Consider the following 27,324-nt stretch of genomic DNA (forward strand, 5'->3'; position numbering starts at 1 on the left):
AAAGACCTGAAAATTAAAAGAATTTATGATTTTCTAATTAATTACGTCCCATTTATTAGATTATTCAGAAGGGTATTTAATACTGCAACTATATGACTTTGGAACATCACTGCATTGCTAAGAACTCAAAACACTTGTAACTGATTAACTGATAATGAAATGTGTTCCCAAAATAGGAGTTATAAATTTTTGCTAATTCCATTTTTAGCGCTTTTGGTGGATCATCTTTTCTAAGTCTGTCTCAATCTACAAGAAACTGATATCTGCTCTTTTTTTTAATGACACAAAAGCTTCTATATTAAATAAAAAATAAGAAAAAGGATTCAGAATTTAATGGCACTAAGCACTCTTACAGGTCAACCATGTCAGGAATGGGCATTACATTAGAAGCACTAAGCCTTGTTACACCAATAATTAACAAAGGGAAAAATAAAAGGGGAAAAAAGCTAAAAATACTGACTTGCCAGTCTGTTTATAACTGCAGCCATTTACACAGAAGTAACCAACATAAACATCAACTAAGAAGAATCCTATATTCACTATATACTTGTCCTTCCTAGTACAAACGAAGACTTCCACCTAGTAATATCAAATCTGTGTTCAACTATGAAAGGTCCAAATGTGTTAGAGAGGAGGGAAAAAAAAAAAAAGGGAAAAGAAAGTAGGGTTCCACATAAGGCAATTACACATCTTGCAGGGGCAATCTTTCTGGGTTTCTTCCATTCCTTATTTTTCATGTACATTTTTGTGGACTATAAAATCTGGTAAGGTAGACAGCTTTGTAACAAGAAAACATTTATGGATTACAGATTTTTGGTGCTGTTGACTGCAATTGCAGGGTAATGTTCCAGTCTTTTCAACTCTTTTATCACAAGAAATACACACGTATACCAACTAAGCAATGGGATTCAGCCTTCTTTGAGACTTTGCTTCTTTCATAAAGGAGAGCATATAAACTATGATGGCTGCAGCTTAAAACAATCTTTTTGGAAAAGAATTAACATATGAGAAATGTACTACAATTCTCCTTGTGTCTTTCAAATAGCCACTGAATGTCAATGAACTGTCTTTGGATTTTTAAAAAAATCTGTCTGTGAAGTATCTTTTATTTCACAGCACTCTATCGTAACAGTCCAAATTTTTGTTACTGGTTTAAAAGGACTAGCTGTTTGTCAGTCTCGTGAGAAAAAATTTCAGAGAAAATGTAGATTTTATGTATGAAAGCAGCTGGACATGGATGATACAAGACTCTGCCTACCTTTTCACAAACAGGGCTATTATCATTAGCATCAAGGACTTTAACCTCCACCACAGCTTTAGCTGCAAAGGTCCCATCAGTAGCTGTAATATTTAGAAGATAATGATCCTTTTCTTCCCTGTCCAGAGGCTTTTTGACATAGACCTTCCATTCATTCTGTATATTTTCAATAGCAAACTGTCCCAAAGGATCACCTCCTGAAAGGTGGAAAGATATTTATTTAAAGACAGAGATTTCTACTGTTACTCTATCAAAACTAAGATATAGTTAAAAAAAAAAAAAAAAAGTAAATGCAAATAAGTAGCCACTCTTTGTGGCTTTACACAGAAACAGCTTCATTTCCCAGATAGAAATTGTCAGTAGATGCTCATACAACAAATTCAACTGCGAACAACAGAATCTATAAAAATTAATGCAGAAATTCATGTAGCATTATAGAAAACATCATATCATGACATATGCTAAATAAAACCAATGAAATACTCCACTGGAAATTAATAGCCTATTATTTTGTGAAAATTCTTTTCATTTGTTCTCTACATCACTAATCCAAGTATAGGTTTTTAAAATAAAATTAGATACATAAATAATATACAGAGAAAGGCATTTTAAGCAAGGCACACATGAAACAAAGCCAACTAAAACTCCATTTTCCACTGAAGTTTTTAATATTTATATTAAGACACACACATTCTCTCTTTGCAGCTCTATGGTTTCAAACACCTTCCAGTCTTTTCAAAGATTAAGTTGTATCTCCCATCATTCCAGCACCACTCAAACGGTTATTCTGACATTACCCAAAAAGATTTACCTGTAATGTAATAAAAGACTTGTCTATTGGTTTCTTCTGTATCAGCATCCGTTGTACTCAGGATAGCAATTACCCCACCAGGAGGGTCATCCTCACTGACTGTTCCTTTGTATATCTCTGCAGTAAACCGTGGAGGATTGTCATTCACATCTGTGACAGTAACTTCAACCACAGCCATAGAAGACAGTTGAATTTTTTCACCCCGGTCAGATGCAATCACTGTGATTTTGTATTTGTCTCGTTTCTCATGATCGAGTTCTTTGAGAGTGGTAATCCAGCCATTTTCCATGTTTATGGCAAAAGACTCTATTATGTCTAGCTCTTGAGAAGGATCCAAGCTGTAAGTAACCTGCCCATTGAGCCCTGAATCTAAGTCAGTTCCTTTAACCTGTATGACTCTTGTTCCAGCTGGTGTGTTTTCTACAATGAATGCTTCATATGGGTTGGACTCCAAAATGGGTTTGTTATCATTTGCATCTTTTACTTGAATGCTTACCTCTACTGAGGAAACAACATTATAATCTTCATTTGCATACTGTGCTCGAACAGAGAACTGGTACCACTTAGTTGTTTCATGATCAAGATTCTTCTCAAGTTTCAACTCTCCAGTCTGTCGGTCAATCACAAAAAAGTCATCTCTGTTGCTTTCAGGAGTGTTCCCTTTAATCAGACTATATACCAAAGTCTGATTATGCTCTGCTTTGATAACATCTATCACAGTTCCAATTGGAATGTCCTCAGAAACCGTGTAAGAATAAAATGGTTCTGAAAATTTTGGAGGAAGCACTTCAGGTGGGAGTATTCTAGCATAGACAGGAACAACTGACTCTTTTTGGGGCGATCCACCATCAATTGCTCTAACAAGGAAAGTAAGAAACTCATTTTCCAAACCAATTAAGCTTTCTTTTGTTGTAATTATACCAGACAATGAATCAATTTCTAAGTTCTCTTCTACATTTTCAGACTCTGCTTCAATAGCGTATGTGATGTCTGCATTTGTACCTTCATCAGCATCAGATGCCCAGATTTTAACAACAGAAGTACCCCGTGGAACATCAGACCCAATATTTACTTCATACTCTGTTGCTCGGAATTGAGGAGCATTATCATTGTCATCTGTAAGTATTACATTAAAAGTACAGAAAGCAACTTTCCCTCCTGAATCTTTGGCCATTAAATTAATGGCAATTACTTTTTCTGCTTGTGTTTCACGGTCAAGCTTTTCAGAGGTAAATATCTGCCCTCTCTCATTTGTATAAAATCTGTCTTTGGCAAAGTCATTCACAATGTGGTAAGTGATGCGGCCATATGTACCAGAGTCTTCATCTGTTGCTTTAACTTCTGTCACCAAAGTATGCAATGGAGCATTTTCAGCTAGTTCAACCTCATACTTATTCTGGCTGAAAACAGGACTATGCATATTGGCACTGATTACAGTTATATGGACTTGGGCTGAGCTTCTGAAGACCCCATCAGAAACCGACACGTTAAGATTATAATGTGACTTCAGTGTCTGCCTGCGTAGGTTTGAGATGGTGATAATACCAGTTTTACTGTTAATCACAAAATTCTTCTGATCATTGCCTGTCAGAATGGAGTACTCCAGCTTGTCAACATCTGAACTATCTGCATCTGAGGCTTGCACACGTGTCACAAAATGTCCTCGAGGAGCCAGTTCACTAATTTTAGCTTCATAAAGCAATTGGCTAAAAAGAGGGGGGTTATCATTGAGATCAATTACATCAACAGTTACAATGGTATCACTGCTCAAGGGCAGCATGCCACCATCTATGGCCCTTATTAGTAACTTGTGTTGTTTAATTTGTTCATAGTCCAAAGTTCTTGCCGTAAGAATGAGTCCAGTGCTGCTATCTATGTGAAAGTAGTCATGACTTTCACTATTATCCTCAACCAAGTGATAGGAAATTCCCCTGTTGGTTCCAGAATCAGCATCTGTAGCGCTCACTTGTGCAACAGATGTTCCAATGACAGATGCTTCAGAAAGTGTTGCAATGTAAGACTGCTCTGTAAACACAGGAGGATTATCATTGATGTCTTCCACTATTATGTCTACAAACACATCAGCATGTGCCCCATTTAGGGAGTCAGTTGCTCGAACATTCAGTTTATAGGCTGGGTGAGACTCAAAGTCAAGAGGGGCAACAACATTTATAACTCCAGTGTTGAAGTTGATAGTGAACTGACTGAAAGGATCTCCACCTGTGATGCTGTAAAACACCTTGAGTCCTTCAGGGCTGTTTGCTTGTACATGTACCACAGGACTATGAAGCTGAATGTTTTCTGGTATCTCTGCACTGTAGAAAGGCTTTTCGAACACTGGCATAGCTTTACTCATAACTGAAATTGGGACTGTAACTTCAGCTGAAAATGAAGGATCTCCTCCATCTTTTGCCACTACTGTGATCAGATACTCCTTATTTAGTGTGTCTGGTTCGAACTTCTTCTTCAGGGAGATTTCACCAGTGGGATCAATTTGGAAATGTTCATTATGTTCTTTGAGATAGTAATGCACCTCTCCGTTTTTGCCTGTATCTTTATCTACTGCTGTCACACGCTGAATAACATGACCTGCTTCAGAGTCTACTTTAACAACAGCATAATATGGAAGATTGACAAAAAATGGAGCGTTATCATTTACATCTTCCACTGTGACTTTAACTACAATGTGTGCAACAACTGATGGTTTATTTTCCTCTGTCACTTCTACGACCACATCAAAAGATTCTTGCTGTTCACGATCAAATGGTATTCCCGTTGTTGAGAGGACTCCTGAAGTTTGGCTTATTTTAAATTTGCTGTCTGGATTTAGAATATGGTAAAACAAAGGCTTATTTATTTGATTCCCTATAGCAGTAACAACAGCTATTGTTTTTGCCTCTGTGGAATTCTCCTGCACTGTTGCAGAGTAAGAACTCTGTGTGAACTTCAGCTGGCTTGTTTTGCTTTCCTTCACATTAATTTTTACAGATGCAGTGCTTGCAAATCTGCCATCAGATGCTCTCACTGTTAATTCATATCTGCTTCTTAACTGAGTTGTGTTTTGTACTGTTATATCTCCAGTCTTAGGGTTTATTGAAAATTTTTCTCCAATGTTGCCTTCAATAATAGAATAAATTAATTGGGAAAAAATGCCTGAATCTGCATCAGTGGCATTTACGCTGATGACTTTCACGCCTTTATAAGTTGGAACCAGAATGGATGTCTCATATAGCTCTCTTGAAAACACAGGAGGGCAATCATTGATGTCAATCACATAAATAGTAACATTAGCTGCATATTCTGCATATAGACGTGGTATCCCTGTATCATGTACTTGCACTGAAAAGTGGAAAATATTTGTCTCCTCGTAGTCCAAACTCATTACTGTCCGAATGGCACCAGTGCTAGAATCAATGGCAAAATACTGGCGGACAGATGGTTCAACAATTTGATAAACAAGCAAAGCATTAGATTCTTTATCAGCATCTGTAGCTCGAATTACTAATGGGATATTCTTGTCAGTCAGAACCACACTGTTAATTGAAGCTGATTCACTGATGAGTCCTGTATATTCAGCCTGCATAAAAATTGGTGCATTGTCATTCTCATCCCGAAGATGTACCAAAACTGTTGCATTACTGGACAAGCCAGCCATGTTTGTTCCTTGTACAGTTAGAATGTAAAAAGGCAACGTTTCAAAATCAAGTATCTTCTGAGTAACGATGACACCTGAGTTCGGGTTGATAGCAAAGGCGTCATCTGTATTACCATCTTTTATTTCATAAACTACAGAAGACTGACTGTATGCTGCAACCATTCCAACAAAACTGCCAATGCTGGCACTTTCACTGATTTCTGCAGAATATTCCTTGGCTGTGAATTTTGGTGAGGCATTATCAGAAACCGTAACAAATATGTGCACAGAGGTCACTTCACTCATTGGAGGATGTCCTTTATCTGTAGCTTTTACCATCAGGTTATATTCTTCCTGGTTACTACGATCTAATTCCTTTGCAATTTTAATCATACCCAAAATGGGATCAATAAGGAAGGAATTTCCAATATTCCCTGTGAAGAAAAAAAAGCAATTAAGAAAGAAGTATACAGAATTTAAGGAAAGACTGCTTATTTAGCTCTATACTTAAAGAGACATAGAGAGAACATGGAGACTATGAAAGTTGCTTAGTTTTGCTTGATAAACATTTGTTAGCCTGTCTGGAAAGTTTTCTGTAATCAGGAGTTGGCAATAATTCTAAGTTTACTCGTGGAAATACTGCATAAAATATATTTAGCAAAGACATCCAAGGCTTGAAAATAAATGCAAAAATTTTCTTTTAGCAGACTTAAATATTGACCGTAGCTGAAAGGAACTTATATTCAGAAGTTAACATTAGTGGAATAAAAGTTACATTTTATAATCTAAAATAACTGGACTGGTTTGGACAAGAAAAAAAGAAGGGTTGTAACGAATAAACCCTTGTGACTCTTAATTGTTTACATAAGTATTGTTTAAACCACTACTGTAAAAATAAACTTCTTGAATTGGAGAAATAGTTACATCTCTCCTAACTTCCTACTGATACACAGACAAATTATTCTCCGTGACAGTACTAGAAGAAAAATAATGACTGCTGAGAAGAACCAGCTGCCATTTAATACAAACACTTGTTTGCTTCAAATTTTGAAATATACAGATGAACTACCTTGCATAGAAGAATCTGCTCATGTATTAAATATGCTAAGATTTAACATTTTACTTACCTAAAAAATTACATTACTAAAGCCATGATCTCAGCATGGAAAAAATCATTAAGAACTTCTGATTTCTGCACACAAGTAGGCAAGAGTGTGGTTTTGCGTTTTGTTTGGGGTTTTATACTGTTGTGTTTTTTTTGGTTGGATATTTTTGGTTTTTTTTAGAGGAGACTCTAAACACAGTGGCATTCTTAGAATATCCTATTACAGATCTAAGCAGCCATTACAGGCATTTAAGGAATGTTCCTTCCATTTGCCTAGAATATCAATTATAATGCTTTAACCTCCCAGTAGATCACAATCCTGTAAAATAAACTTTACAGGTCTTACATTTACTCCTACAAAAAGCTAGAAGAAAGGAAGAGAACAGCATGTAATTTCATTCTATACTGCAGACACACACATTTTTTCTTGCCATTGTTTGAGATTCATAAAACAAGCACTAACAAAATGGGAAAGGCAAGAGAAAAAATTCATGGATGCTAGTGTCCTGCTTAATAAATGTCATATTTCTAGAAATGACAAAAAACCCTCATGAATTTTAAACAACTAATGAGACACTCAAAAACATTAATTCTTTTCAGAGTATCATAATCACAGCTTTGTTTTAATACAGTGTTAACGTATGTTTTCATATCAAAATAGCACTTTGGGGAAGAAAATATTTATAGTAAACAATTCCTAACCTTTACACAGTAACCTATGTAAATATGAAAAACAGCATCTGCACATACCACTTTGCATGCAACAGTAACTGAATAACTTTTTACCTGTTGTTCTCTTTAATACACAGTCTCTTATGCTTATTACTGGGATTTTTATTTTAAATTACTTTTTACCTTCAAAGTAGTACTTCACATGTGTAATGAAATTTAAATAACTTTTTTTTCCAGTCATGGTGTCTACAAAGCTCAGGACCTTGATAATGGCAGACTCGTATTAATTTAGACTTAATGGACTGAACCAAAACCCACTTCTGTCTGGTAAGTGAACTCCATCAATGTCATCCTATTTTCTAATATTAAAAATTGCCATCATTTGAATCACATTGTTGTAGGCAAGTTCAGAAAGATACTCTGAGGTTAAAAAAAAAGAGCAGTTCTTTCCTGGCCTGCAATCTGAAAGGAGTCTAACTGCCACACTGACCAACTATTAAGGAATTTCTCAAATATTTTAATAAGACAGAATAGCGGTCCCACTGCTAAAATCAGCCAGAGGGAAGTATGCAAAGCAACACCTTCCTTGCTGCATCATCACAAAGTTTAACTTAAAAACTGGGATTATTTAGGGGTTAGGTACATTAATATTTAGGTTATTTTTGAGCTCCTTACTTCTCCGTTATAGCAAACATGAAAGCACTTGTTTCAGGCTCTTACTCTATTCATCAAACCCTTGCTTTGCCTATGCTACAAAAAAAAAGATTTACAATATTAGAATGCATTTTTAGACCTGAATGTAATGATTCTGTGATTCCTAAAGATATTACTCCTTTTGAGCATTTCAAGATGGCTTTTTCTTCCCCTACTACTAAAATATTCCAAATGTATCTAGAGAATAACATAAATAGCTAAAGAATGGAGATGAATATTTGTAGTTTTCTTTTAAATACTCAGACCTGTATCTTCAATACAACTCTCAGAATATGGCACATAAAGCTGCACTGCCCCCCCTTTTTTTACAGATATGTTTTTATACATCTACAATTGAAAAAGTATCTACGAATTCCACGGGCTGAAAATGTAAGAAAGTAAATATACCTGATTCAATAGAGTACACAATTTCTGCATTTTTTCCTTTGTCCTTATCTAATGCTGTAACCTGAAGTACTGCTGATCCAATAGCTGCTGACTCATACACTCGTCCTTCATAGGAAGGGCTGGTGAACCATGGAGCATGATCGTTTGTGTCACTGACATTAATGACGACTCTGGCATAGTTGCGCTTTACAGGAACATACTGATCTCGAACCTGCAACAGTCAGCACATCACTAGTAATTAGCACTGTTATTTCAGTAGTTCACCAAATATTAGTAATAATTCAAGGTTCAATCAGCCACAGAGTCAAAGACTGCATAAAAAATAAACATACAAATAAATGTTTGAATTATGGGGACAAATGAAAAAGACATTAAAAAGTAACTGTTTGTCATTGACAACAGAAGAAATCTCACACGTGCTTACCATTATTGTGAGAATATGCTGGTTCATGGTCTCATGATCCAGTTTTTCTGAAGTATAAAGGGAGCCAGTTGCAGGGTCCAGACGAAATTTTTTAAGACTGATGGGATCAGTGCTGCCCTGAATAGTATAAATCAGTTTATTCTTCTCATCTCTGTCTGTGGCACTGACTTGCAGAATTTCTGTCTCTGGTAAGGTATCCTCAGGTATAACAACTTCATATCTTGAAGCAGAAAACTGAGGCCTGTGATTATTTGTGTCTATAACTTTGATGTACACCTGAAATGATACAATAGGAAGGGGAAAACATAGATGATATTTGGTAAAAAGAAATGAAAAGAGGATATTTCATTAAAAATCAGACCATAATACTGAAGTAATTCCACCTCAAGACAATTTTACTTTCCTGGGAGGAGGAGAGAGCCAAGACGTGTAGGGAAGAAGAATATCACTTAACTCAAATCTACCTCACCTTCCCCAAAGTCAAACTAAAAATGTGTACAACCAGAAATATCTTACATAAGACATCTTACAGGGAATGATTTTTGTCTAAAATAAGACAAAAAAAAAATCCTTGTTAATTTTGGAATTAAAAATACTCAATATGGATCCTAGAGTGGGTAAAAATCCTGTTTTGGGGTGCAAATTTACAATTTTAAGCAGTGTTTTTTCAAGGCAGTGGATGCATAATACTCCTCCTTGCCCTCATGTAAAAACAGTCCCCTTTCAGCTCCTTACATCTGCAAGGCAAAAATAGAAGAGCGGTGGAATTCCCAAAAAAGTGCATTATTTAGAAGAACTGCAGGTGCTGTTGTTTACTATTCTCCAGCAATGCAGCATAATTTCAGTCTAGCTCACTGGTCACCAACACATTTTCTCTGAAGCTACAGTTAAATTAAATCAGATGGCTTGAATTGCATCTTTGTCTGTATAATGTTGCTCACTGGAACCACACAAGATCCCTGCACCTCCACTTGTCTTTCACAGCATCAAAGTTTAGTATAAAAAGGGTAAGACAGATAGCCACCATCCTGTTTTGTAACAGCGGTAACATCAGACAAGTAACAGTAATGCAAAGGAGTTGGCAAATAGACAGCAAAGCTCCAGCAACACACAGCTAAATTCAGGTTCTTTATGGGCTACATGTACAGCCAGGCTTTTATCCATCCAAAGGCTAGGTGCTTTGTATAAGTTTTTTAAGGGCTAAAAAATGGTTTGTAAAATAGGTACTTACAATATTGTAAGTGGGTTAAATTTTCCTTTGAAGACACTTATTGATTTCCATTGGTAACTGGTGGAGTCTACGGATGTAATTTAAACAAGGTACCAAACTCCATGCAGTAGAAACTAAATGAGATGAATCCTGATGGTGGCAAATAATTAGGAAATGCCGTACCTCTTGCTATAGGAAGAAGAAATGCCAACCTTGCAAAACTAGCATCTTACACTAAAACTGAGTCATTTGGAACACTGATAAAATCCCTTGCAAGATGTTGCTATGGAGACTAAGGAGTTTGGTTTTGTCATCAATTAGAAACAGATTAAAGAAAAGAAACAAATATTGGAATAAATATTGACTTTCAGTGGGAAGAAATATTAATGGTAGGTGACCCAGGATACATATTAGGACAAGTTTTTAATACATTAACTAACAAATTCAGTTGGAAAATGAAAAGCAAGAAGGAATTTTTATATTAAAAATGTGATCTTTTTATATTTGCATGATTAGACAGGATGCAATAAAGCAACACAAGCACAGTTGTTAGTTTCTTTTTAAATTTTGTATAAATAAAACACATTTTAATGCCTCTTGAAAGAAGTAAGACAGAAGGGTCTAATACACTCACAAAGCATTTGAGTAAAAACACCTGCTCACTAAACAATGGTGCTCAGGAAAATGAAAAATGATACCAAATGAAGATAAGCAACAAATTAAAAAAACAACAAAAAAACTCCAAACAGCATAAAACCCCAACACTCAATACAAATCAAACTATAAAAACATCTTTGTATAAATGAAAGTTTTAATGGTCATATACAATTACAACACCTCATCAATGGATAGTATGCTTTCAAAATGAACTCATCACCTATTTTTTTTATTAAACTTCCACCCCCAAGAAATTATTAAGGTCAGACTCAGAAAAAAAGCAAGTGAAAAGCAAAGAAAAGGTGCCAAATTCGATGAATTTAAATTAAAATTGCTATTTAAGTTCATGTCTATTTCTACTGCCAAATGAGGAAATACAGAAACTTTTGTTAAAATTTGAAGTGAGAGGGTATGCAACTACAGAGCAACTCTGTAAAGTGAATCTATGGAACAGAAGACATGGCCACCTGTGCTGCTGGTACTACACAAAACAAATAAAGAAAAACAGCATTTCTAGAATGGAGCACCACAAAAGACCCCAGGCAAACTACTAAGTTAAATGCCAGGAATGCAATGACTGTAAAACCAGCATCAGTACCTGCAGGACTAACCACATATCCAATCAACCAGCTTAACTGAAAAGTAAGCTGTAGATCATACCATCAGGATTTAGCAGCAACTCTGGTATTAGCTAGCAAAGCAGTTAAAATGACACATAAGGAGACATCCTCCAAAAGGTACTGTTGGGCTAAACAGATGAAGAGTTAGCTCCTCAAAATGTACAGCACTATTAAATATGAATTATTAAAAAAAATATTGCTAAGGAATAAATATAATGACTCAGTCACTACAAATAGTTAGCTCAGGTATTCCATTACTTGTCACATTACTTGCTCAGGCTGCAGTTTTTCTCCACACTGGTAAACACAACTACAAATACACAATTTGATGTATTAGTGCAATGATTTTAAATGCACATGAAATCCAAAGTTTATCTTAGACTCAAGTGAAAAGTGTTTTATCTACATACTCTAGGATTCATCTCTTTCAGTGATATTATTACTTTATGCCCCTGCACAGGTTCTGGTGGACAAGCATAATGTGACCTGACGGGCTCCCTTTTGGTAACTTGTCTAACTGCACACTGGGCTGCTTTAATAAGGGGAAGAAATTACCCCCTTCTGTTTGACACTCACTGGTGGGAATGTAGATCCACTACAGTTTTAAGTCCTGCAGTCCAGGAGAGATCTTGACAAAAGGAAACAAATCCAATGACAGGTCATTAAAATCAGTGGGGATTGAAAAGCCATCTGTCCACTGGAGGGGTGCAGGAAAGAGAGCCAGACTCTTCTCAGAGATGCAGTGAAAGGACAGGAGGCAACACTCACAAGCTCCAATAAGAGAAAATACAACTAGATATCAGAAAAAAATTTTTTCAAGGACAGTTGTTAAACACCAGCATAAAACCAAGTCCAAGGAAGTGGTGCTGTGCCTTGTCATCCCAGGCAGTTAGAACCTGACAAGTCACTGAAAAACTTCATCAACTTTGCAGTTTGCTCTGTTTTGACCAGGAGTTTTAGCTTGAACTCCAGGGGCTCCTTCCAATGTAAACTATTAAATAAATTTACTAAGGAAACCCTACTCTCAAGTCAGAATTCTAACTGAGGGTGACAGGTGCTAGATGTGCAATTACCTTTTAAACTTAAGAGGACCAAATTGTCATGTAAACTGTTAAGACCTTGAAGTTAAACTGAAAGCACTTGAATTAATAATTGTGAGTGCAGTTTTAAAGGCCCACACATAAAAATATGGTTTAGTGTGTCTGAGAACAAAACACATGAAGAACTTGTGTAATTCCAACATAACATAGCATAAAATAAGCTACTGAACATCTCTCAATGAAATGATAAGATTCAATTAAAATGAAATATACTGATGTTGTCTCTTAAGGAAGAGTTGCACATTAAAGAGTCACAACATAGAAAAGCTTGACATTAACAGACCATAACGTGATCTTTGAAACAAAATGTTCTGGAACTAAAGAAACTTCACTCATTTTGCAAAGATATGGAAGGGCTGTGTTGCACAGCTGCTTTCTGCCCACAGATCCCACTGAGAGCAATGCACACTCGTTATACAGAGAACAAAGCAGCCCAGGATTATTTTGAGGAAGGACTTCAAATGTATTAATAATCTGGCAGGTGAAACCTAATTTTGCATAGGGATGCATTGATTGCTACTAAGTTATAGAGGAGGTATGTGCCATTGACAAAACATACTCAATGTGCAATATTTAAACATAATGTTCCTTCAGATTCTTTAATATAATCTTTCATTTACTGATTCTATGTGGAGTTTAAAATCTACTCCTCTCCCATAATTACATTAGTGACATTGACATGTTTATAATAATTTTCATAAATAAAAAGTTGTATTATCCAGATATAATCTAAGTTCCTTCCAGTTCTAAATGTCTCCATAGAGCAGTGTAATTGCAAGCAAAAATCATATTTAGTATGCCTTAGAAGATTATTTGATACTTCATTCCCAAAGTATCATATCCATACAAATTTTGCATAAAGCAAGATTAAATATTCTGCAATAGCAAAGCAATAGGTAAAATGCTGCAATTAGCTGTAAACCATCTGAGGTACTACTTTCAATGTAAAAAATTGATAGGCATAGCAATGACTTCAAGTGGCTACAGCTAGAAACAGGACCTTTACTTTTTGTTTTCCCCCCAAAATCAATTCAATAATTCATTTATTGCTACTTACAGTCTGTGAATAACCTTTTCTGTTTCAGTACATAGGTACCCTGATTTTTGGCTTTCAGTTATTTAGTTTCTGTATTTTTATTTTATTTTTAATCATAATCCTTTGAAGTGTGACACTAGTCATTTCTAACATAATGTCAAATACCATTACTGTAGGAATTTGTTTGTCCTTGCTTTGCCTCATGCATTTGGTATTTAGATGCATGCAAAATTCTAATAGCCTCCACGCCTACTATTGCTTTATTTTTCAAAAAAAGCTATTTAACTGAAGTCCTGAAAGAGTCAAATGCCCTACAGATGTTAATGGCCCAAGGCCAGCAAACGCCTTCCAGTTTAAAGTCAGATTCAATACACTGCTTTTACACAATAAGATTTTCATTTCTTGTGCTCCTCCCCTATTTCTTGCAAATGTCATTTCCTTTTTCAAATTAAATGTAAAATGACTTACTCTGCTGTTAATCAAAGTCTGTTAAATTGTTTACTGTATATCCAGTGTTTATAACAATTACTTTCTAAGCTAAAAGCTCTGTATGGCCTATTGTTGTTCCTCATGCATGCATTCAGAATTCAGAATTTCTTTTGCATGTCACTCCATTTTAACTGTTTATCAGCCCTTAGAAGAATCCAATGCCACATGAACATTTAAAGTTTTATCAGTATTACAGCAATGAGCAACGGAATTTACACACTGGCAGCCATAAATCACACCTTCAGTTTTGATTTTGTATCAACATTTTTAACCCCCTAAATTAAGCTTGATTTGAAATGCATCTTCTGAGTGATAGTCCTGAGGGTTATCTTAACAGATGAGTCCATTTGGGTGGGCCAGGAGTTATGGGGGAGATAAGAGAATCAACTAAAATCAGGATCATGCACCAACAGTTGCAGAATTTGAGCTAATCCACACTCCTCAATCATTACACCATATTAACATGAGACTCCAACAGCAACAGCATAACCTGTGCTTATCCCACAAGCCGGGCGAAAGGAAGACGACGCAAAGGAAGTCTTTGTGCTTGTTTGTAACAGAAACCACAATCTCTGATCCTGCCAAGCCTAACAGAGAGGAAGACAAAGATATGAAAAACAATCACAGAAAAAGCGATCACAGAAATGACAAATTCGAGACGACTACTCCAGTTCTTCTAGAGAAGAGTGCTGTGGCAAATGTTTATAATGTTCACTTAGCTTTACAAAATGCTAAAATAACAAGTTCATTTAAAGAACTTGAACAAAAGGTACACTGTGTACTTCCAAGAAGAACTAAATGAATCACATGACTGAAAGGAAGAGAAGTGGTGAGGGTTAAAGTAATTTTTTGACCTTCCAATTCTTGGTTGTTCTAAAAGACAAAGCAGATTATGGTTCAACTCTGACAGCTCAGGATGCCTACATAGATTCAGCTATGCAAGCAGCAGCACTGGATAGGCTATCTGCACTCACCAAGGCCCCATATTAAGTCCCTGGGCTGCCCCAAAACACACTGTATGATGGCATTTTTGACTGCGTTTTTGGAAGGGGGGGAAGTGTGTATGGAAAAGCCTCTTGCTATCTTTTTGACTTTTAGCTGAATTTGTGTTTCTTCTATTTTTTGTCCTGCCTTCTATCCAGCATTCTGTAATCAGTAGATCTGCTCAATATTTTTACTACAAGTAGGCAAATTTAATAAATTTACAGCAGGATTCTCCAAACATCTTATGGTGGCTATCAGCACCAGAGGCAATGGAACCACAGCTATGATTGCAGCAAGTTCCTGCTAGGAAATATGTTGCTGTCTTTGAAGATTCATGGTCTAGAAAAATCACTCACAATTGTCACCACTAAAAGAAAAGGTGTTTTTCAAAGGAAACTGCTAAATCTGGTTACCTTCTACTATCAAATTTACTGTATTTGACCTATCAAGCCTCCAGACATGCAGTCAGCTCAATAAAGATTCTGTTTAAAATCCTGAACATTGACAAGAAACATCTTTTCCTCTGGCCAAAAGCAGAAGACAACATATAAGACATTAGAAAAGATAACAGAAAAACATATGTGCTGCACAGAAGCTGAACAAGAAGAAATTGCATTTGTAACGCAGATCTCTATGTACAGAAAAGACAGCAGCAATCCACTTATTGCTCTTTGAGTGCCTGAGGGGTAGGTCAATGATAGGGATAGGTAACACAGACACATCACTGTCCAAGTCCAACAGTGTTTCAGCGGTAAACAAAGCCTTTCCTTCCTATCTGAAAGAACAGAGAAGCTCCTCTATGATCATGGCTCTGTTCACACCAAGCTCAGAAAAACTGTACTCTTAAACATATTTAGGTTCTGGGCTGGGGAAAGAAACTAGATGGGGAAAATAGGCAGGATATACATCATAAACTACTTTACTATGAATTATTTCCAGTACTGCCACAAAAGGCTTCTGCACCTTCAAGTGAACTTATTAGTCCAACTGCAAAGAACTGCCACCATCACAGAGCCTCAGTAAAAAGGTAATTTTAAAACATTGATTTGTCTGAGGTTGCTGGTTTTTGGAGATTGTTTAGCAATCTCTACTTCCACCAAAGCTAAAATAAGGTATTTGGGATGATACATAGAGATGTTATAATCTAAACCTTGTTTCTATATGTACATTATGCAGAAGAACCAGCTCAGTTTCATAAAACATTACTTGGACATTGTACAACTAGTCATCCACAGATCTTGCAGGGGAAGGGGAACAACAAAATTTTACAATGGTTGTCTTTAAACCTCAAGTACAGCAATCAATTTATTTAGTGATTTTGGGGGAACTGGGTAAAGAGGAGTAATTCAGGTAAGTAGCACTAATCCTTTTCTTGTGAGAAAATCATGCATGCCAGGGCTTAGCTTCTGTTTTCATTTATTTAGCTGTAGGAACATGATATAACTTAAAAGCTGATGGTCCAGACTACAGTATAGTAATACACAACCTTCCACCTAAACCACCAAACAATATGGCTTGGTGAACAACAGAACTTACTGCTATTTTAGACAAAGTCCCTAATTTAAATAAACCATGTTCATTGTCTAGGATGAAAAAAATGGTAAGAAGAAAATACAACACCTTCCTCACCCTCCAGCTACACACACTTTTTATAAGTGCTTCATCAGAAAGTTCATTACCTGAGTGCTGATAGATCTGGTTCCATCTGTTGCTTCTACTGTCAAGTTGTAATTTGATTTCTGTTCTGCATCAAGAGGTCTTGCAACAATGATAGTTCCTGTGCCCTTGTCCACATCAAATCGACTGTCATAGTTGCCACCTTGTTCAGGGAATTGTGAGAGGGAAAAGTTAATAAAATGCATCATTGCTTCATTGTTTTCATGTATGATCATGTTCTGTCTTCCGATGCTTAATGAAGGTGGAACTATATATACACATACTTATACATACATTTAGTTTAAACACTTTGGGTTTTTTTCCTGGTAACATGATATGCTGCTAATAGATATTTAAAACTGAGTAGTTTTGGACAAAGCTGATTTGTCTGGCTCATGGAAAGTCAGCAGGTAAATTCTTATTAGCATGATTCTCTATTTAAAAAAAAAAAAAATCCACGGAATTTAATTATTCCATATAGCAGGAAATTGAGAATTACTGGGCCAGATGCAATAGTTCATTTTGGGCAGATTGTCAGCTAATAAGTGAAAAACATACTTTTTATCAAAATAAATTAAAATCCCAAATCAGACATACAGTCAAATTTTTGTCTTTTAGAGCAGAGTACATATTATTATATTCATATATGACTATAGATAAGGCCGAAAAAGCTGCAGTACCTCCAAAGGATTCTCATCTTAATGCTGAGTATCTAAAGAATTCACTATCTCACTCCTACTGAGATAGGCAGGATTCAGAATAGTGCTAGAGGTTTAAATGCCCAATGTTTAAATATGGCCAAGTTCCTTTTCTGAAGCAAATTATCTTAATTTCCCTTGTGAAACTTTCATATTACTCTTTGAAATATAGTTAAATAACTGTGTAGATCAATAGCTACACTCAGTCGCTTAAACATTTAATTGATCATCATCCTGGCACCTGGAGCAGACTGTCCTGAGAATACAATGTCCATTAAGTCCAAATACTATTAGTGATGATAAATACTGCCATTTAACTACAATTGCTTTAGACCTCTCAATAAACTGCCTGAAATGGAAGAATCAATTTTTATTTTGGTCAAGCCAGTGCTAGATATGGCAAACCAATTTCTCCTAATTATGGGCATGTGTTTTTCTAATTATATTTCACAAGAATAGCAGATAGCATTCAGATATCTGAGTGCCTTTTTTTTTCTTTAACAAGATTATACATGCTAAGCTTTGCAAATCACTAAATGCCTTTTATGAAAAGTCAAGGTTAGAAGTGAGAGGGTGAAGTTCCAAAGGTTGCAAATTTGAACTCAGTCCAAGAAAAAAACAGCAAATACTGAAATGGGCCCCCATTCACATGTAAAAAGGATTTCACCTTTAGAAGGTTCCACTGCATGACAAACATATCATTTTAGGAAAGATGAGCTGGATTCTGCTTCACTGGATTTGAGATATTTGATAATGACCAACATCATGTAATTTTTCTAGTTCAATCGAAAGTCAACTCCTCTTAATAGCCCAGCAGCAGTTTCTGAATCACTCAAATGGATAGAAACTGGACAGCATGAAAGGCAGCAGCTTTCTTCTTTTCTTAACAGATGTACATGAATTTTTTTAATGGGCTTTGTGCAGTATGTCAGTTTTAGAAGATGAATCTAGTTTTGCCATTTTCTCAGATGGCTCAATGAAGTCCTCTACATTTTAAGGGAAGACTAAAGTGAATGGGTATGCATTGGCACAATCAGTTTTCCCGACACAAGGACAAGCTCCCTAACCAAAATTTTTCCCTTCCTTATCAAGAATGGGCCTTGACTATGTTTGTAGTAATAGTTATATCTGGTGATCCGCTGAAGCAGAACTCAACCCAAACTTCTGCATCGAGTACACTGAAAGTGTAACAGCAACAGTTTTGGCCAAAGCCAAAACTGGATGCTCAGAATTGATGCTGTATAAATGTAATGATGACAAAACAAAACAAAAACGAACCTGTCACAAATGCAACCGTGAGCACTTTGATTTCCGAAGGGTTAATAAAATAAATAGTTTATAAATGTACGCTTTCATTTCAGATCTCATAATCTGGTAATAAATTATGTGATCTCAGCAGATACCTTCTGCTGTACAGTTCAGGTCACAAGCCATCTGTAAGATGTAAAATACTTCACTAGCAAGCTTGTCTCCTGGCTCAGCCAAAAAGAAAGAAAGCATGGAAAGCAAGCACAGAACACAAAGGAAAGCTGTCAATCAAATTCATTCATGCTATTAGAAACAGTAAAAGAGGGTAGTAAAGTGACCACCTGCAAGAGTAGCCCATAACTTCACAACATGATCACATATCAAACTTTCTAAAACACTTTAACTAAGAAAACTGTCAAAATAAAATGTTTATTTTACAATGCTTGGACTAGTTATGCTCTTTCCCCATGGAGTTTTCTGTATATGTCTTTCTAAAGGGGGCAGGAAAAGATCATTCATTTTCTGCATTAGGCATACAATAAAAATATGTAAATGACCACACTGCTCCACACTTAGACAGAGCAGATCAAAATAATACTATCAGCCAGAATTCTATTCAGATGTACACACTATTCAGAGTGCACAGCAGTTGGAGCACACTAAGAACAATAGAAAAGTACGGCCTCAATCTAATTAATAAATTTTGCTAATAAAAGGCCTCAGAAAACATCTCTACTGTACTGTGTTCAAACTTCCAAAACATCTGAGGCCTCTTCTATCTACTCTCTTTCATCTCCATGAACTGCTCATGTTGTTCTGGCCATGTCACTCTTAACCTTCCCTTTAATGGACTCATTTCAGTCTACAGATATTTATGTCTGCTGTTGACAAATTAGGATAAACTTAACTTGAATTGGAGTACATGATACCTTCTAATTTCTCCTGCTCACTTATGTTTATACTTTCTGCTTTTTTACTCCCATATCTATGTGTTTAGGTCTGTTTGGGAGATCAGTGAAAGAGCAGCCTCGGTTCCAAAATACCTCTAATGCAGAACTTTGCTCCTATGAGAATGCAAGAAAGCATCCCCAACTTTTTAGTCCCTCCACACTGTTGTACAGATTTGTAACCCCTAGATTTGTCTAAACACCAAAACTTTTTATTAAACTATAATCTATTTGGACAGGAACACTTTTTTCAAGAATACTTTAGAAAGAACCACTTAAAAAATTCTTTGTAAGTATTAATGCATTAGCAATGATTATCAATATCCTCACAGGTTGTTCATGCATGAAGCATGATTTTAGGGAAGAATTGTATCTGTTTGCATGTGCCTGAAAATTTTTTGAAAACACCCTCCAAGTATTTGGCATTTATATATATTCCTGCTACATGTGTCAGTTTCATAAACTTTATTTTTAACTGTTGCTGTTCACAGCATGGCTCAGGAAATACACACCAGTAAACCAGATGCTTAAAATACTTAAATTATTGAGAAATCATTTAAAATATGCTCTTCCCAGCAACTTAACACCATAATAATGACTAAAGTTTTCAGTAGTAACCAAGATGAAAAAGATCCTTCTCTCTCTTGTGAATGTAGTAGAAAAATCACAGTCTGATAGACTGACAGAAAGATTTTGCTTAAGACTAGAAGCAGTTCACTACAAGGCACATCTCCTGAAACAAAGCTATGCCATTCTCCTTGATTCTAACACACTTAACACACAACAGAACTTGGTTTTACTATCAGCTATGCAGTGAACACTCTGTGTATTACTGGTGCTCACAAGTCTAGCGGCTAAGTCTAAACTTCAAAAAAGTACTATTAATTTTGTTACCATGACATCAACATATAATCATATTACTGGTTAGAAATCCCCTTTCAATGATATAGGCTAAGATATGATTTAGTAGAAAGAATATGTACAGGAAGGAGATTGCTGATGTTAGGAACATTGCAAGCTTTCCTTTTAGTACTGAATCAGAGGACAGCAAACTGAGAAGCAGCCCAGAGAAGAAGAAATCCGTGTGAGCAGTACAATCTCTCTTTGTGTGTACTACCTTCATCTGCAGAAAACTAGAATTTTATTTTCTTTCCTATCATACAGTCTAGGAGATTGACTTCATTAGTTTTAACTTCAGTGACACAATACTCACAAGCCATTTTTAAAACTGCAACACAGCAGATATTTTGCAACTTAATTTTAACCTTTGATACAGAAAAGCATTGATAAAAATTAAATAATTTTGACTTATAAAGTCCACATCTGCATTTAAAGAATTCAAAATCTTGCATTATTTGGAAGTGTGATTAAAACCAAGCTGCAGTGAGCCCTACAGTATCTCAGACTCCACGCATTTGTTTCTAATAATAAAGGCCCTTAAGGCATCCTTACCCGTTATGTCAAACCAAAGTGGTGTTCCAAGAGGTTCAACAGCTATTACACCAATCATGTGAGCAACCGGGTCACTTTCCATCACCGTAAAAGAAAAAAATGATTCCTCAAAATAAATAGGCTCTGTGGGTGGGACGGGCTTTGGAATCCATTCTATGTAAAGCCGTGTAGTCGAAGATTTTTGTGGACGACCATTATCTACAGCTTTAATCTGTGAAACAGACACATCTTTTAGGCTACAGGATCACATAAATCATTATGTCACATAAATAGAAAGCAGTAATAAGCGCCAAGCATGTTTGCTCGTGTGAGATATTTCCAGAAAGGTTAAGTGTCTCTCAAAGTGCCACTTGCCCTTCATTATCTGGGCAGCAAATGGAGAAAAAGTATGCAGCACCTGATAGCAGCACAAACTGTTATGTTACCATAAATTCACTTTTATTTTGCTTTCTTCCCAAAGGTGAGTCAAACTGATTGTTTACGTTCCCTCATGACATACATTATCTGTCAAGTTCTGAAAAAGAACAGACATTCTTGATACACAATAGAAACATCTGAAATAATCCTTTAATGAAAACCAAACAAACACACAAAACATTACTTCTGGATTTGTTGAAGCTTTCTTCCTTCAGATACTGCAGTCACTCACCTGCCAGCTACTGAATAAGAAATGAACAGATAAAAGAACACTTTACATATTCATGATATACAAGATTTTCACTCACTGAAAGGATATCGTAGTCCCTTGCCGCAGAAAATTTCTTTGATGAAACCACTCCAGTTTTTGGTTCAATAAAGAATTTGCCATGTTCATCACCATCTTCAATGCTGTAGGAGATCTCTGCATTGGGGCCTTCATCTTTATCTGCAGCAATAACTCGATAGATTGGCTCTCTCCTAGCAGTTCTCTCTCGCTCTGGCTTACCACGCTCTGGAAGCCGAATTTTGTAGAATTTTTGCAAGAATTGAGGCTTGTTATCATTCTCATCTAAGACCTTCACAATCACCCATGCAACTGTTGATTTTGCAGGAGTACCATTGTCTGTTACTGTAACCTGTTTTTATTAAAAAGGGTAAAGTTAGTGCTCAAACACGGTCCTTCCAACAATGCTCCTCCCTAAATGACATTTTCCTACAACTGCCTAAACAACTGCAATGTTATCCCCTAGGTTCAGTTAAAGCAGTTGCCTAAAGCTATTAGGTGAGTATTCACAAAAGGCACTACAAAAGTATATTCAGCTATTATCTTAATATTTTGACTTATGAAATGCAACATGAAATGCAAATATTCATGCTCATCTCTAACAGATGGTATGATTTCCACATATATGAATATCTGTTCCCTTTAGTACTTGTAAAGGAACACCTCCACATACTTTTCAGTTCACAAAAAAACCCCCAACCAAACCCAATGAGAAAACCAAAGCATATCCCAAATGAGGAAATTACAAAGGGTATGGGATAACATGTCCATTAACATAAAATTAGCATTGCCCTGAACCAAGCAAAAAACAAAGGCAAATTTGAGAAAAATCTATTTGATTTGAATGCAACATCAGTTTTGAAGGCATTACTGACATAACAAAGAGAATACTATGACATGAGAGAATAACATGAAGCTAATCTATAATAACTGCACAAGAAAGTGCCAGCTGGCACTCAGAAAATACTTAGGAATTGGGAATAAAAAACATGGGGCATATTAGTTAATATTATGCAAGCAGAAGTGCAATCAAAGATTAAATTTAACAGTAGAAAGTAATAAACCCACCAACCCATCTGGTCAACATTTCAATGCTCATTCAATTAGCCAGATGCTCAGCACTTGGGTCATAATACTGTCCACCATTCTGTGCATTTCTGGGTTTCTTTCCCACCTATTATCACAGTTGTAAACATAAAACTAATGCATGGGAAAACTGCTACTTTAGGCCGGGCTGTCAGTATCGCTCTGTAGTTAAAGAGTTCCTCTGTCAGATACTTCACAGACTTTTAGTTAAAACTTTAACAACCTATTTATATTTTGTAATTTATAATTGTAATTTATAATTCTTCATTCTTTGTTCAAAAGAACAAAGAATGAAGAATTATAAATTACACCAGCAGGCAATAAACAATGTTACAACCTAAAGAGCAATGAGCTTAAACTGCTATTTTATACAGAATGATGAAAGCAGGAAGATTTATGTACCCTGACGTGACATTGTAATCCTAAAAATAAACTTTCTGAGTTCTGTACATGTTAGCTTAAGGTTATAAACTTAAGCTTAAATTAGCATGACTGCTAGCAGACAACTGCCCATAACATTACACCATGAGTGTGACCTCCGGCATAAGTTTTGGCCCAGAAGAAGTAGCACACACAGAGACACACACGTTGCTTAGCTGCAGCCTGAGAATTCACACAATTTAGACACAATTTTCAACAGGCAACTTGGATGTGGACACCCTGTTCCAGGGATAACGTGTAAGCAATCAAAGCCATATGAGCCATGTGGCTTCAGGATCAGAAAACAATCCACAGCTCATTTTATACGCTGTATAAATCTCATACAAAACCCAGTATAATATATAAAGAAGTAAAAGTCATGATATGCTAATTTTACAACCAATATACATAGCAGTGGTCAAGAAATAAGACACAATGGACATGAAGTGCTTTGGAAAGCTGAGACAACCAGATTTGATGAGGCAATTTGAAAAGAGAATTATATAATTACTTTAAAATTTACAGGAATACTATGTCAAGTACTAAATCAGATTTACCATTTAATTAATTTTGTTACTATTACTTCTAGAAACACACTGTAGAAATTCTGCCCCATTGCTGCTTAGCTACAAAGTGTTCTTTTCAAAGCTGATACAGAAATGAAAATAACGATTAAAAAATTGGTCCAACAGCTGCATTAATCCAGCTTGCAATGTACCAAAGGGATACAAAAGGCTCAGAAAGACTGCACATATACTGCAATTATGCAAAAGGATAGTTTGTGCTATCAGGGAATAACTACATTCATCTCCAAGTCTCTGCAGTCATTGCCTTCCTACTGGAACACCTTTCTAAGGATTTCACAAGTTCTGAGTAAGTCTAGAGTTGTTTCTCTGTCTTTAACATTAATTTGGCCAACTCCCATTGCGGTCTTTTATCTATCACCCACAACAAGAGGCACAATAAACATTCCAGATAAATCTTAAGACATAAGGATGGCTGTGAATATTAAATCTTCACTACAGGTGAAGAACCATGCCTTTACACTACTTGACAACATTGTGAAACTGGATGACTCCAAGTCCTCTGTGTGTTTTCCTTTCATGCTGTTTGACAGAGAATGCGAAAAGCTCTTAAATAAACTCCAGTCAATTAAATGTAGCTAAATAAAAGCATTATGCCACAAGTTCCATGCTCTAGGACTCCGGCTCTATAACGCATGTCTTGCAACTGATATCACTGGTAAACACATTATGCAGAAAATAGGGCTACTCACATACCACCCTTTTGTATTCTCCATATTATAAAAACATTCTGCACTTCTTCTTCAGAAGCCTATATTCATCAAAAGTTAGGGTGAAATAGCTATTCCAATAATTACACAGGAAGATAAAAAGAGGAATCACACTCCTTTTAGCAATCATGCCTTTGAATGAAAATCTTTGTTTTGAGATATAGGAAAAAAAATTGCATTCAATCTGTACCTTTACTCTTTTTTAGCAAAAACCCCCCAACACACAGTTTTTATAAGATAGGTGGTTATCTGCATTGCAACATAATGAACATAGAAGGAAATTACTTCTGAAATCCATTTTTTTACATTCTTCATATAGTAATCAAGTCTGGCAAACTTAATTCTCTGTAAATGAGCAATGAACTTACGGTCACTGTTTTTCAGCAAGCTAAATAAATTATTTACCTCCAGTATGTGCTCTCCCTGCTGCTCTCGATCTAGTTTTCTGGATGTGGTTGTAATTAGCCCTGTAAACGTAAGAGAATAATTAATCAGATCCTTCAAGAAAATAATCTGAATGAAGGTTAGGTTAAATCAGCAGTTACTGATATCCACAATCTCAATTTCTTCTTAGGTGGTCACTTCCATTTTTGTAGAATTTATGCTTTCATTAAGGGTAGGGGTGAGGGGTTTCCAATCCTTAAAAGCTGTGAAAATATTCTTTGCAATCTGAAGACTAAGCTGTTGTAACACTTAAGACAAACACAGTTCAGTGTTTCAACACATCTGTGCATGTTACATTTCTGACAGAAGTAATGAATGTAATTCTCCCACATGAAATCTTGTTTTCAGAGGGCATTCATAAGCATTTTTCAAAAGGTGCTGATGGACATTATCTGAATTAATTACCAATCTCTTCAGGATAAACACCTATTTGTAATATTAGTGATAAGGGCAAAAGAAGGATAACCTGAAGAGATGCAATAAGAGTGGAAAACAGAGCAATTTGTCTGTGTTGGCTTAATTTCACAATGACAAGCAGTCAAACAGTTGCTGTCAACAACAGCAGACAACAACCACAAGTTTTTGATGTATGATGCTAATATTTTGTCACAAGACTTTGCTCTTACTTGAACTAATTCTCTCTAACAATTAGTTTAGAATTTTAACTATTGAGTTTCACGAAAAGTAAACTTGGTCAACTCTCAACTATAGCGGAATGAGTTGCTCTTGTGTTAGTTAACTGTGCCATGGATGCAGCCACAAGAGGATTCCATTTCTTTGCTGCACAAAAGCCATTAACCTTTTTGCAGGTACAAATTTGCCCCAGAAATACCATTGCTGTGTTCACACGGGACTGAGGCTGTGCTAGTAAATCTTGCTAGACCCAACCTGGCCTTTCATGAAGCAAACAGCAAGGTTTGGATTTGCCCAGCTCAACCAACTACTGATCAAAGCATCCCATATTCTCCAAAGCAGCAACACAGAGGACACAGCAATGTCAGGAGATATTTTATCCAACTATCCCAGCTTTTGACAGTGAAAGGAAAGCACTGCCATCTTGATCCTTAATTGTCAAACTGGAAAACAGAGAAGCAATTACCCAATGAAGGATGAAAGAGAGATCAAAATACAGGTGGCATACTTCACGTTCCATTTTCCAGCTATAGTGTATTTTTTTTATTAATATGACCTTATATAAGGAAAATTAAAATCCACTTATAAAGTTTTCAAAGCTGGTCTGCTACAACAAAAAAGCCTTCAATTTTGTCTCTCAGCTGATAAAAAGCAGAGTATGTAAGAAAAGCAATAAAGACTTCAATTTCACTTAAAAGAGAAAGGCCAAGAGAAACAGGATTGTATACCACAGGTGCACAGCTACTCAATGCTTCTGACAAAAACAGCTGTAGTCTACTTATACCAACAAAATAGACAGCCTGTGCTAAATAATATGAACAAAACCTATATGAGGCGATATTACAGCTGTCAAATGTTCAAACAACTATTCTCCAAAAACCAGATAGAGCAAATAACAGCTGTTTCAACTACAGTCAAATCTGCCCTTGTTTTTGCAGCAATTTTGTTTGCCATCGTATCAAATCCACTATTTATCTAGTATTCTAGACAACGGTGGGTCATCTTCTCCTGCTTTATATTTTTATGCTTTTACAGCACATAGAAGATATGTCTGTTATTGTTAGGATACATCTTTTGGTATTATGAAGTTAGTTGTCCTTAGTTACAAAGAAAGAGGGAATGAAAATTAAAACATACACAAACCCCAAACAAACCAACCAACCAACCAAATAACAAGGAAAAAAAGTTGCATTAGTACTGTGAATTTAGGAAGGGTAGGGGGAAAAAAGAAAATGATGTGACAGTTGTCTATTAACCTTCTTGAGGTAATATTTTCACACTGAGATAACAGAGCTGTGAACAATGACAACTGAAAATATTTATTGTCACATATTCTAAAAAGCTTTCCTTTCCTGGCTATGTCTGGGCAAAACATTTTCTTTTCACAGGCTCTATGGGAAACAGAATAGGACTGTTAATTGGAAGTGAACAAGTGGCATAGCCAATGCCTCATCTGCTTCCTTCCAGCAAAGGGACTTGCAGGTGACTTCAAGAAACACAAGTTCTCCTAAAACATCTTTCTGTTGAGTACCTCTGTAGAAAGGCAGCACAAGCCCTCCCACAAAGCATTAATCTCAAGGCTCACCACAGTTACAAGAGAAAAAGAGTAGATTGCAGCATAGCCACTAAAGGAGTTGGCTGT

General features: G+C 36.0%; 1 protein-coding gene across 3 annotated transcripts in view; it reads right to left on the minus strand.

Moving 5' to 3' along the window:
* FAT1 (FAT atypical cadherin 1) overlaps window positions 1-27,324 on the minus strand; it is a 107,939-nt gene that overhangs the window by 26,735 nt on the left and 53,880 nt on the right. For all 3 annotated transcript variants that reach the window (XM_082282334.1, XM_082282335.1, XM_082282333.1), the window contains exons 4-11: window positions 25,011-25,072; window positions 21,828-22,157; window positions 21,103-21,313; window positions 16,781-16,920; window positions 9,006-9,281; window positions 8,582-8,792; window positions 2,070-6,137; window positions 1,259-1,455 (exon numbers count right to left, since the gene is read on the minus strand). In XM_082282334.1, the coding sequence (XP_082138460.1) occupies window positions 1,259-1,455; window positions 2,070-6,137; window positions 8,582-8,792; window positions 9,006-9,281; window positions 16,781-16,920; window positions 21,103-21,313; window positions 21,828-22,157; window positions 25,011-25,072 (5,495 nt within the window). The remainder of the gene's footprint in view (window positions 1-1,258; window positions 1,456-2,069; window positions 6,138-8,581; window positions 8,793-9,005; window positions 9,282-16,780; window positions 16,921-21,102; window positions 21,314-21,827; window positions 22,158-25,010; window positions 25,073-27,324) is intronic.

The sequence above is a fragment of the Coloeus monedula genome (assembly GCF_965178545.1).
Source record: "Coloeus monedula genome assembly, chromosome: 5".
NCBI classification, from domain to species: domain Eukaryota; kingdom Metazoa; phylum Chordata; class Aves; order Passeriformes; family Corvidae; genus Coloeus; species Coloeus monedula.